Here is a 12107-nt window from a genome sequence, read left to right as displayed (position 1 = left end):
CACGTACAGCTCCATGCACTGGCCCCCACCAGTGTGGTTCATGCACAGAGCCCAGCCTGCCTACAGGCAGTGAAACTGGGCACAACCCTGGGGCAACGCTCCCCCTCCCTGAAAAAGCCATGCAGAGCAGCTGGTAGCCCTCCATTTTTCCAAGGCGCAGGAAGCACCCAGGACGAATCGTGGCCAGTAAAATCAAAGTGCCAGTGGGCAGGGTGGAGGCAGAAGAGGGGGGAAACACCCTCTGAGGCAGGAACTCGGTACCAGCTTCTTGGCAGCAAGGGAAATCTGCTCTGTGGCCCTGCCCTGACTCTCCCCCACAGTTCTGCCTGCTCTGCCGGCGCTGCTGCAAGGCAGTGTCGGGAAGGATATTGCTTATTGCTAGCACTAAGCAAGCAGGACTATCTCTGCTGCTAGCCCTGCAGAGATAGGCTGCCGATGGCATTCCCAAGTGGTGAAACTGAGGCATCGAGCTCTTACAGGATTTGTCCAAAGGGATGAGACCCCCTCATGTCTCCCACCCTGCCCTGTGAGTGTTGGCACTGTCCCTTCCCCAAGGCAAAGGGAAGCAGGGGCAGGGCATGGGTGGCCCCTTCCCCTCCCAGGTACTGCCATCATCTGGGGCTTTGCAGAGCCCCTGTTCCACTGGGGCCATGCCAGGCCTGGGAGGGCTCGAGGCTGCCAGCCCAGGCCTGTTACAACCCTGCAGGAAGGTGAAGGGGCACTTGGTCCCTGTCTGGCTGCAGAATTGGGATCGTGGCAGGGATCAGCGGGATGAAGGTGGGGGGTGATTGTGCAGCCTGCTCCCCAGGGCCCTGCTGAGAAGGGATCAGATGAAGCCCTGATGCCCTTCTTGTCCCCTGACATGTCCCTGCCTTCCGTCCTGATCCAGCGGCAAGCTGTGGGCAGGAGGCAAGGACATTGGGGCTGAGAAACAGGCAGGGCATCCAAAAGCGGGGCTGGGCAGCAAGGGGTGGGGGTGGTCCCCACAGCTTCTCCTGGCCCAAATCTCACAGCAGCTGCCCCTGCTGCCCTCTGGTTCCAGGGCAATTGCCCCACGTGTGGGAGGAGGAAAACTCTGCAAGGGAGGAAGGGGCAGTCCTGCTCCAGCTCATGCCATGTCCTTGCAGGCTGCTGGGGTCCCAGGCCATGCTGGAGTTTGGGGGGCTTTCCCTCAGGGACCCTGCAGAAAAGCTGCTCGCTGCCTGGAGGGGCACAGCGGCACATGGGGAGCGAGATGAGGGGGATCTTCTCCGTGCTCCAGGGCAGCGCTTGGCCCCTGCTGGTGACAGCTTGGGAGCACGGCATCCCGACCTGGCCAGTGCCCAGCTCCAAGCTCTGGGGCAGATGTCAGAGCCTCCCCCAAGCCAAGGGAAGTGCCACAGCTGGCAGCATTTCATTGGGATGCTGGGGCTGCTCTTGCAAAAATGTGTCAGTCGTGGAAACCTTAGAGCAGCTGGGAAAGGGGGCAATGCCCAGCTGCAGTGCTCCCAAGGGAGCTGAGAGTGGGAGCGCTGAACGACCGCGCAACCCTGGGGAGGACAGAGCCCGGGGCTGGCACAGAGCTGGGCATTGCCGTAGAGTGGCCCTGTATGAACAGTGAGGACCTGCTGCAGAGAGAGCAGGGGTTTGGGATCACCCCAGATCGCCCCCCCCCTGCTACCCTGGATCCTACAGCGTGCCCAGGGATGGGAGCACATGCAGGTGTGCTGATATCACTGGGCAGAGCTGGCAGGCTAGGAGCCATGTCCCCCTCCCCGTCGTGGGGCACCCAAGCCCTGCTGGGACTGTAGAGATCTCTCAGAGCGAGCGCAAGTGCCAGACAGCCCTTGGCAGAGGTGGGGGGCTGGCAGACACCCAGCTTGCTCTGCAGAGGGGCAGATGTGGGCATGGCAGTGGGGACGAGCATCCTTTCCAGGTGCCTCCATGCCAGGCTGGAGGTCCCCTGACCCATACCACCTCTGGGAGCTCATTGCTTCACTGAAACTGTGTCGTGGCACCAGCTTTTGTCCCTTGCCCTGTCCCCTCCTGCAGCAAGGGCCGCTGCCACCTCTCTTCCCCAGTATCTGCTCAGGCATCCCCTGAAACATGGCCCTGCCACAACTGGTTTGGTATGCAGCATCCCCCACTGCTCTCCCCCTGCGCTGCCCGCAGTGCCCCACGCAGCCCCAGTGCCACGTGTGCTGAAATGCAGTAGGCTCCTCAACAGCCCTGCGTCTGCTCACTGCCCTCCTCTGGCACCCCTGGGACCAGGCCTGGCTCAGCACCCTGTGCTGGGCACAGCAGGGGCCACAGCACTGGTGTCGTACCCTGCACCTGGGTTAACACGCAGGCCTGCGTCCAAGGGACCCACACAGCCTCTGCCGAGCATCCAGGGACCATATAAAGTACCATGTATCCAAAGACCTTATAGATTCTAGCTGCCACCCGAAGGGTATCTTATAGGGTCCCTGCCGCACCAACAGATCATATAGTAACATGCTCAGGACGCCAAGATGCTCTAGGAACAGAGCCCCTATGTCACCCAGAAACTATATAGGGCCCCTGCCAGGTACCCAGAGACCATACAGGGCTACAGGCAACACCCACAGGCTTTGTACAGCCTCAGCAGCACTGCAACGCTCCACGGGTGCCCTCCTGGCCTAGGTGCCACCAAAGATGCCCCTGGGACCTGCTGTGGGCTACATCCCAGAAGGGCTGTGCTGAGTCCCTGGGGGCAGGCAGTAATGTGTGGGCAGCCACAGAGGTGCCAAATGCTTGCTCTGGCCATGTTTGCGTAGAGGTAGCCGTGTTGTCTAGTGGTTAGGGGCAGGGATGAGGCTGGGACAGGGCCCTGGCGTGCCCCGCACCCTGGCCAAGTGCTGGCTCAGCCAGAGTGGGCTCTGGGGAGACTCACCCAGATGCTGACTGGCGGCCGCCAATGACCCATCCTCTATGACAGACCTCAGCCTGTGGTCCCACCACCCCACGTGCCTCCTCCAGTCCAGCTAGGGCCCAGGATCCCAGAAGCTCTGGATCCAGCCCACTACAGCAAATGCTGGCAACCCACAATGCCCAGCCTCCATGGATCCCTCCATGGCAGCATCCTTCCCTCGCGCTCCCCCAGCACTGGCACCAAGAGGCATCGCAGAGAGCAAGAGGGCTATCCAGCCCTACTGCATCAGCGTGCCCACAATAAAACACGTATCTACAAAGGGGAATAAATAGGGGGCCATCGGGAGGTGGCCCTGGGGCCCCGTTCACATGATGTCATCCAGGAGATTGGGGCTGGCCACCCAGTCAAGGGTGCGGGGCTCCGAGGCAGCCATGATCATGCACATGAACTGCTTGCCTGTCCTCTTGTCGATGGGGTAGATGGTGGTGGGGGTGAAGCGCTTGTTGCTCTCCACAAAGTCGCAGAGCTGCTCGTAGATCTTGGGGAACTCATGGCGCAGGAAGACGCCGCGGATGCGCAGCTCCCGCTGGATGTTGATGAAGCAGACCTCCCGTGCCTTGCGCCCTTCCTCACCCTCCTTGTCGATGTCTGCTGTGCCAGGTGGCGGGGTCAGGATCAAGGTCTCCATGTCCCGCTCCTTCTTCAAGATCTTCTTCTCGGGGCTGGATGAGGCTAAGGCCACCTTGGCATATTTCCTGACTGTTGGCACCTGGATCTTCGGAGATGGCCTCTCTGGCACTTTTTGGGCAACAGCCACAGTTACATTCAAGAGGAAACATTCATCAGGGTCGTACTGGTTGCCAGTCTCCCGCAGCTCCCGGGCATATTCCCCTAGGTTATCCGAGTAGCTCTCCAGCTCCCGCAGAGACAGGTATGTGGGGGACATCAGCAAGCTCTCCAAGCCAAACTGGAGGAAGTTCTCTGCTGAGCCCGAGTTAGGGAAGCCCAAGAAGAGCACACCCCGTCCCCGGGAGAGGTAACCCACCTTGGCGATGCGCGAGAAGGCCTTGTGCACCTCAGTGTTCTCCCGGCAGAACTGTAACACATGGCGGCAGATGCTGCCAACGCGCCCATAGACACAGCTCTCCTTGTGTGTGTCCCAGTCCTCGCGGCGGCAGTTTCGGGAGCAGTAGTAAGTGTAGCAGCTGTGGCAGGACTTGAAGTAGAGGCAGGCGTTGAACATGGTCTCTGTCCGCCGGCACTTGGCATTCGAGCACATCATCATGTCGTCCTCCTCAGCGCTCAGGTCTGGAGAGCAGTTGTCCAGGTGCTTCTCAAAGCTGTTGCTGGAGACAGACGTGGGCAGCCCGTGGCTGCCTCGCTCACGGCGAGGGTCAGTGCAGAAGGAGCTGGGGCCTGGCTGCTCCTTCATGGGCCGGTTTCCCTCGGGTGTGCAGGCAGGGGCCTTCCTGGCCTCTGCTTTCCTGGGGTGCCCCGGGGCGCTGCTGTTGATGAGCTTTTTGAGCTGGTCAGCGATGCTGTCTCTGTCACCGGCGCGGTGGCTGGGTGCTGGCTTGTAGTCAATGACCAGGTCAGTGATGAGCTCGTCCAGCTGCTCCAGGCTGCGCTGGCGGGTCGGATTGCTTTGGGCACTTTCTTTGGTGACAGGGTCTGGGTGGTAGGGCACAGAGTAAGGGCAGTTGCCCTCCCGCCCTGAGTCCAGCACGTCCCAGCTGGCTGAGCGTCTCTCGCTCTTGCCGAGGCCATTGGCGCGGATGTCATTGTCGGTGATGGTGATCTCCGGTGTGACGTACCAGGAGCGGCCCATGGGGTAGCGGCCGCCATCTGCATGCACCCTCTCGATGATGGAGTTCTCCGAGAGGGACAGGGCAGCGTAGCGCTTGGGCGAGCTGGACAGGTTGATCACCACCGGCTGCCGCCGGTTGTCGGGGGATAAGGCACGTTGCTGATCCTGGGCCAGCAGGTTCTCGTAGCTGCGCCCGCGGAGCAGGGGGTCCTCCCGGCGGACAAGGGGCGTCAGGATGTTGTCCCAGGATTTGGAGTAGTGTTGGCTCTCCCTGCCCAGCCGCGCGGGGTTTGTGCTGTAGCTGGCGTGCCAGGAGGAGAGCATGGCCTCGCGCCCAGGCGGCTGTGGGGTGAACCGTGACACCTGCAAGGTTTGGTAGGGCAGCGTGCTCCGCTCGGGGCAGTACCAGTCGCTGAAGTGCAAGGGCTGGGTGCTGCGGGGAAGGGGGCATGTCCGCGAAACGGCCTCCCGCTCGCGGTACTTCCCATAATCCTCAGCGTAGAAGACCCTGGCGGAAGAGCCGAGGGCAGGGTATGTCCTGGAGTCCTCGCTGTACAGCGTTTTCATGGGAGTGCCGCGGGGGGCGTAGAAGCGAGGGTCGTTGCCGTAGAAAGCGTGGGCAGGGGGCTCCTGGATGGGGTAGCTCCGTGCCTCCTCTACATACACCGTCCGGGGCGGGACGGTGTGGACGTTCACTTTGGTTGGCTCCTCTGGGTAAAAGTGCTGCGGGGGGCCATGGCGCCGGGGGTAAGGGTAGCTTGCGTAGCCGGAGCTCTTGAGGGGCATGGCTGGGCTGGGGCACCGCACGGGCTCCTCGGTGTAGAAGTACTTGGTGGGGACGCTGGGGGCAGCGAAGGTCATGCAGCCCCTCTCGGGGTACTCCCTGTAGTCGCGCGAGGAGGGCACCGGCACCGTCTGGTACGCCAGCCCCCGGTGGTCCGCCTCATAGTACTCGCCGGGGTAGGGCAGGAGCGGGTGCTCGCCGCTGTACGAGTCACTGGGCGTGGGCGTGCGCGACACGGACACCTGCCTGCTGCCCGGCACTGCCAGGCCGTGGGCCACGCCGGGCGCTCGGGGCCAGCCCGCCGGCTCCGGCCTGCTCTGCGCAGCCTTGAGGCTGCGCGCCGCGTGCACCAGCACCGCCTCGTCCGGCTTGATGTCCACCCGGCACTTGACGTGGGGGCTGGCGGCCACCTTGGCTGCGCCCGGCGCCTCCTCGAAGCAGTTGCTGCTGACGCAGAGCGGCGAGATGCGGCTGGTGCTGCTCCGCTGCGGCTGCAGCTTGATGGGGTGCACTTCGTTCGCCAGCGGCCGCCGGGGCACGTAGCCGCCCTCGCGGCGTGGCGAGGGCTCGCTGCGGGCTGCCTCCCGCGATGCCCGCAGCGCCTCGCGCCCGCGCCGGGCCACCGGCGGCGACGCCGCCATGGTGATGGGCACCGGTGTGAAGGTGGTCTTCACCCGGGGAGCGCTCCTGGATCGGGCACGCCGCTTCGCCTCGCTGCGAGCTGGCGGCTCCTTGGGCCCTTCCTTCACCGCCGGTGGAGCCCTGCCGGTGTAACCGTCCAGCTTCGGCGGAGCTCGGCGCCCTGGCGCCGGCTCGGGGGTGCCCGGGTGCAGGCCGGGGCGCTCCATGACTGCGGGGGCGCCAAGCTGGTCGTCGAGCGACTCGAGGAAGTCGAAGCTCCTGCAGTGGCGCTTGTTGAAGGGCTGCGGATCGCGGGGCAGGGACGAGGACATGAAGGCGTCACATCGTGCCAGGGGCTGGCAGACGATCGAATCCTGGGGGGCTGTGGAAGCCACCTTTATGTCTTGGTACACTGTAGACACCAGTATGTCAGGTGGGTCGGTTCGTGTCATCTTAAAAGTGACTCTTCTCTCGCCAGCTCCCCTTCAGAGTGCCTCAGAGGAAGGCAGCCGGCCCTGCAAGAGAACAGAGAAGGGGCCTCAATCCCAGCCGGGCCCGGCAGGGACCTCCGGGGAGCTGTGAAGACGCAGGATAAAACCTGATGCCTCTTGGCTCAGGGAGGTTTTCTGACAACTCTTCCGAGCTGGGGGGATTAGGGGAGTCTCAGCTTCCACGGGTGCTTTTGTGAGTCTGATCCTAGCTAGAGAAAAGCTGAAAAGTGCAATTCTGACAGGCTCAAAATCCAGAGTGCAAATGAAGACAACCAAATCAGAGGGTGCCTGCAGGCCTGCTGGGCACCCACACAGGTGACAGGGCAGCGGAGAGTGTGGCCATCTCTACACCGGGGAGAGGAATCTGCAACCGTGGCGCCCCAGCGGGCTCTTGGTCCCCAGAACCAGGACGTGGGGCTTGGGCAGAGCCAAGGTCACTTTGGAGAGACCCAAGAACAGGCTCTGTCCTGATTTTGGGAGGCTGCAGGGATCCCCAGTGGTGTCACAGGCAGCTCTAAACAGGGTGGGGGGAACTCAGCAAGGGGATTTTTTTCGTTAAGGGATGGGGAAATTGTGCCTGGCACCCTGCTGTGACCATTGGAGCAGCCGTGGGGCCTCCTGGGAGCACAGGTGTCCTCATCTCAGCGTACTCTGTGCAACAGCCGCACAATGCCGAGCATCATGGGGCATGCAGACAGCTGGGGAGCATCGCTCAGCAAAGGGGGGGCCGTGGATGCCCATCGCCGTGGCCATGAAACCCATGCAGCCCTGGAGACAGAGTGACAATCCCATGCCAGAGGAACTGGAGCTGTGCCCCTTCCCCGTGGCAGATGCACGGTCTGGGAACACCTCTCTGGGGTGGCATTGGTCTTGCTTGCTTGTGGCTGCATTGCTCCCTGGGGCCCATCCAGACCGGCACGGCCTAACCAGAGGGGCGCTGTGACTGATGCCCCAAACCCGTGCAAGACCTCCTCCATCGCTTCCCCGCTGCCCATGTCTCAGAGCAGACCAAGCCCTTGGGCCACCCCAAGGCACGTCAGGATTAACCGTTAGCTGGGGGCCTGCAGCACCCTGGTGCCAGAAGAGCTCTGCTCACTCCGCACCCTCCAGCTTTGCCTTCTCCTGTGTCCCAGGTGGTCCTGCAGCCAGGGGACACATCTCACGTGGTGTATCGGGGGTGGGAGAGCAAGAGGGACTGGATGCAGGATGGGAGAGGGGCTGTGTTTATGCACCCCCCCCTCCCTAAGACAGACTCACGGGTAAGGGGGAAGATGATTGCCAGGCTCAGAAAAACTGCATCGGCAGCAGGAGCTGGGCAAGCTGTCCGGCTCCTTTCCCTGCCATGAGGGAGGCTGGCACACGGCAGCCCATGCCCACGGGCAACCCTGGGGCCCACAGCAGTGCCCAGCTGGGGGTGCGTACAGGCTCCCCCACACATGCGTGTGCAGACACAGCACGCCTGCTGCGCCGAGCACCCCACCCCCCGCTCCAGGGACGCTACTCTGCAGCCCGCGCAGGTGGCTGGGGTGCCCGAACCCCTGGCTGTACAGCTCCATTCCCACTCGCGTGATGCATCTGTGACAAAGGCAGGCATCAGCACGATCCAGGGGTCCTCAAGCTGATACAGGGAGAAGACAAGGTAGTTTGCTCAAAGGATCGGGTGGGCTTCGGCCTGCTGATACTGGCTGGGTACCATAATCTGCCCAGAGCACGTGTACAACTAGCTTTTCTCATGCTGGGCGATACCCAGCCTGCTTTAAGTTTCATAAGATCCTAAGGATAATTTTCTTGGCTACCTGGCCAAGAGGCCCAAGAGCACAGGGGCGAGAGCTGGTTATTTCATAAATCAATAAAGGTGCGGGACGAAAGCCATCAAAATGCATTTCACTTTAAACAGAAGCAGAGGACCACAGGGAATGCGTTTGAGGGAGAAAAGGAACAGACTTTATTCAGCAAGAAGCAGTATCGACTACACGAAGGAGGCAGGGGGGTCTTTTTCACTTGTAGCTTCTGTTTCCAACTCTTTACCTTGATAAAGACCTGTCTGGTACTGAAGCTGGGAGGGGACAGACCACGCGGATCAGGATGAAGCTGGTGGGGCTGGGGGGAAGCAGCACCAGGGGATCTGTATCCTGGGAAGGGACTGGGGCATCCAGCGACCGGGAAGAGCTTACTGCCAGTCTGGAAAAGGCCAGGAGCTGCCTTTTGGGGTGCAGCGCCTTTGGGTGCACACATGCCCCCAGCTACCTCCAGCATGGAGACAGTCCAGAGCATCTGGTGAAGCCAGAGCCTCGTGACCTGCATTGGAAACCTGTCACCAGGGATGCTGGAGGTTTTTTTGGGAAACCAGGCAGGCTGCAGGGGCCACACTGGGCTCCATACTGGGAGTCTGCTGGGAGGAGATGGGAATCCAGTGGGAACTGGGTGCTGGAGGAGGCAGGTTTGGCCTTGCAGTGGCTGAGCAGGAAGGGCTCTGCTGGGATACATGCATTTGATCGTGCTGGGCTGGAGTTGGGAGGACTTGGGGCCTGGGGAGGTGAGCATCCCACGCCGGGTTAGATGCAGTCTCCTTCCCAAAACAGTGGTGCTGAGGCCAAGGGGGAAGCCCATCCCCATGGCAGCTGGACAGTTTGCAGGCAGACAATCATGCTTTGGCCCGTGGTCCGAAGATCCTACCTGGTCCGGCGGCAGCAGGGACAGGGTGGGCAGGCAGAGCTGGCAGAGGGCCTTGCAGTGGCTCCATTCCAGCACTGCAAAATAGAAGAGGCACATGAGGAATCCCAGAAACCCCAGTCCACATGGGCAGGCGACTTGGTACCAGTGTCACCATGCCAAAGCCACCTGGGGCACTGTAACTCCAGCATGGGATGCTTGAGCAAAGGCCACGGCAGGGGGGGGTGGCACCACGCTGCTGTCACCTGAGCTGTGGCCAGGAAGACCTTGGATTGGGGTCAAATGCCCCTGGGAGGTTCCTGCAATGACATCCAACCCCAACCTTGCTTAGCCAAACTGCACCCAAGCCCAGCTAGGCCACCGTGCGCACCCCCGAGCACATGGGCACCCTTGTCACACACACAGCCGCATGGGTGGGGCACGTCCATCCTCCCTATCCCCATCCCTCTGCAAGCCGCCCTGGAGGGCTGCACGAGGCCGGGGCAGCGAGGGAACCCGCTGCCCGGGGAGCGACGGCTCCGCCGCGGCGCTGGCATTCCCAGCGCTGCGTAGGGTTGCCATGGTTTCTCCGAACTATTCCTTCTCGGCGCGGAGTGGCGTGGGTGCGGGGGACGTGGGGGAGGCTGGTGCTGGAGCGCTGCGGGGGCTCCCGGGTGGGAGCTGGGGTTTTGCAGCAGAGCAGGGGGAGCACCCGCACCTCCGCTGCGCATCAGGGAGGAGACGGCCCTGCCGAGGCCACCCTTCGCAAGGACGGCACCCAGCGTCACACCAGCCGTTGGGGTGTCTGTGCCCTCTCCCACCCTGCCCAGCCAGCGGGGACCCAGCTCTGCCTCCAAACCCTGCCTACCCTCTCCCTTGGGGGCCACCAATCTCCCTGCCCATGTCTCCGTAGCCGCCTTGTGTTGGTGCCCGCTGAGCTCCCCACACGGGGCATGGGGATCAAGCAACCCTGCGGCGGCACGCCAGGCATACAGGGAGAGAGCAAGCCCCGTGCCCGGCAGCGTCACCCCCGTGTCCTTGCACTGGGGAAGATCCAGATGGTTTGTCCCAGAGCTGCAGTGCCCTGCATGTCCCCACTGTCCGGGCTGCTGCTCCGGCAGGACAAGGGCACAACAGGAACTTTACACCCAAGAGCCAACCCCCGCATCTAATCCCACTGGGGTGCCCACGATGCACAAACACCTCTGCCAAACACGACCCTCCACCATGTCTGCACCTGCAGGACCTCCACTGCCAGCACACTGCTCCAGGACACCCCAAACCCCTGTCTGGCTCTGTCCCTACCCTGGACCTGGGGCTGGTGCCTGCCCTTTGCCTGCCCAGAAGCCAGCCAGCGTCACGGGAAACAGTCCTTTCTGCCAGCACCCACTGTGTCTGGGGGGCCCAGCACCGGGAGAGGCTGTGCACCGGGCGGAGGAGCCAGAGGCCGGGCCTGCAGCGGGGAGGCACTGGGATGCAGCGCACGTGGCACTGGCAGCATCTCCAAGCCAGGTGCCGGGGGGAGGGGGGTTGTCTCGGAGCCCCCCATGGGCACCACTGTGCCCTCAAGCAGCAGGGCTGAGTGGGAGCCGCCGCAGAGCACGCTGCTCTGGGGACGCAGCACAGGGGCGCCCGTCTCCCAGGGGCACCGCTCGGCTGCGAGTCGGGTGAGCACGGTCGGGTGAGCACCGCGAGAGCGTTCCTGCACGTGACGGGGACGGCGCATGACCTGGGCTGTGCTGCCCTGGAGAGGGCCCAAGGGGACGGCTGAGGAACTGGGTCGTTTGCTGCGTGCGGGGTGCGGGGGCCACGCGCTGCCCTGCCAGTGCACACTGCACTTCCCTGGTACCCTCTGAGCACAGCAGCCCATGGGCACTGCCAGCACGCTGGCTGTGTGCTGCCTGCCCACTGCCTACCCCGTGAGTGTGCTGCCTGCTTGCACCACACTGAGCACACTGCCTCTGTGCTGCCCCGTGCACACTGCCCGTGCACTGCTGTGCAGTGCCCCACGCTGCCTGTTGCACTGCACTGAGCACCCTGCCTGTGTGCTGTCCCATGCACACTGCCAGCATGCTGCCTGGACACTGCCTCACGCTGCACTGAGCACACTGCCAGTGCACTGACTGCCAGTGCACTGCCTCCAAACACTGAGTACGCTGCCAGTGCACACCCGCCACATGCACACTGCCTACACAAATGCTGCGCTGAGCGTGCTGCCAGTGCACAACCCCCCACACTGCGTGAGCATGCTGCCAGTGCATGCCATGCTGCACTGAGCTCACCATCTATGCATAACCCCACATGCACAGTGAACATGCTGGCAGTGCACACTGCAAGCGGGCTGCTGTGCACACTCTCCCGAAAGCACTGCCAGCACCCTGCTGGACCTGCACTGCAACCATACTGCTTGCTCACACTACACTGACTATACTGCCAGTGCACTGCCTCATGCACACCGTGAGTGCTGTGCCTGCACACACAGCAACGGGCATCCTGGGAGCACGCAGCCTCACGTGCATTAGAGCACTGAGTCCACGCACACGGCGCTGGCCTGTGTGATCCGTGGGTGCATTAGGAGTGCACTGACAGCTCACGCTGACTGTGCACCCACTCTCCTGTGTGCAGCAAGCGCACAAACCTCTGCACGCGCAGCACTGCCCTGAACACTCTGCCCCTCACTGCCCTGGCCTGTGCCTGTGGCAAATCCAGCTTGCGCTCCCTGGGCATGTGGGGCAGTGTAAGAGCCCTGCTCTGCAGCCCCACGTGCACACTGCCCTGCTGGCGCCCACCACCACGCACTGTGCCCACCCAGACGCACTGCATGGGTCTGCCACGCAGCGTGTGCTGCGGGCACGCTGCTCCACGGGCACTGGGAGCACA

The 12107-nt window shown here is 62.8% G+C and overlaps 1 protein-coding gene across 1 annotated transcript; it reads right to left on the bottom strand.

The window, feature by feature from the left end:
- Positions 1-3236: 3236 nt before the first annotated feature.
- AJM1 (apical junction component 1 homolog) lies at positions 3237-6536 on the bottom strand. The gene has a single exon (XM_067309281.1). It carries the CDS (start codon positions 6534-6536, stop codon positions 3237-3239), a length of 3300 nt encoding a protein of 1099 aa, XP_067165382.1.
- Between the last annotated feature and the right edge of the window lie 5571 nt (positions 6537-12107).

Source organism: Apteryx mantelli, chromosome 21 (genome assembly GCF_036417845.1).
Source record: "Apteryx mantelli isolate bAptMan1 chromosome 21, bAptMan1.hap1, whole genome shotgun sequence".
Classification (NCBI taxonomy): domain Eukaryota; kingdom Metazoa; phylum Chordata; class Aves; order Apterygiformes; family Apterygidae; genus Apteryx; species Apteryx mantelli.
The sequence above is the reverse complement of the archived record's forward strand: the minus strand, read 5'-3'. Positions and strand labels throughout refer to the sequence as shown.

Coding starts and splice junctions, on each gene's coding strand:
- AJM1 (XM_067309281.1), bottom strand. CDS start 6,536: ATGACACGAACCGACCCACCTGACATACTGGTGTCTACAGTGTACCAA.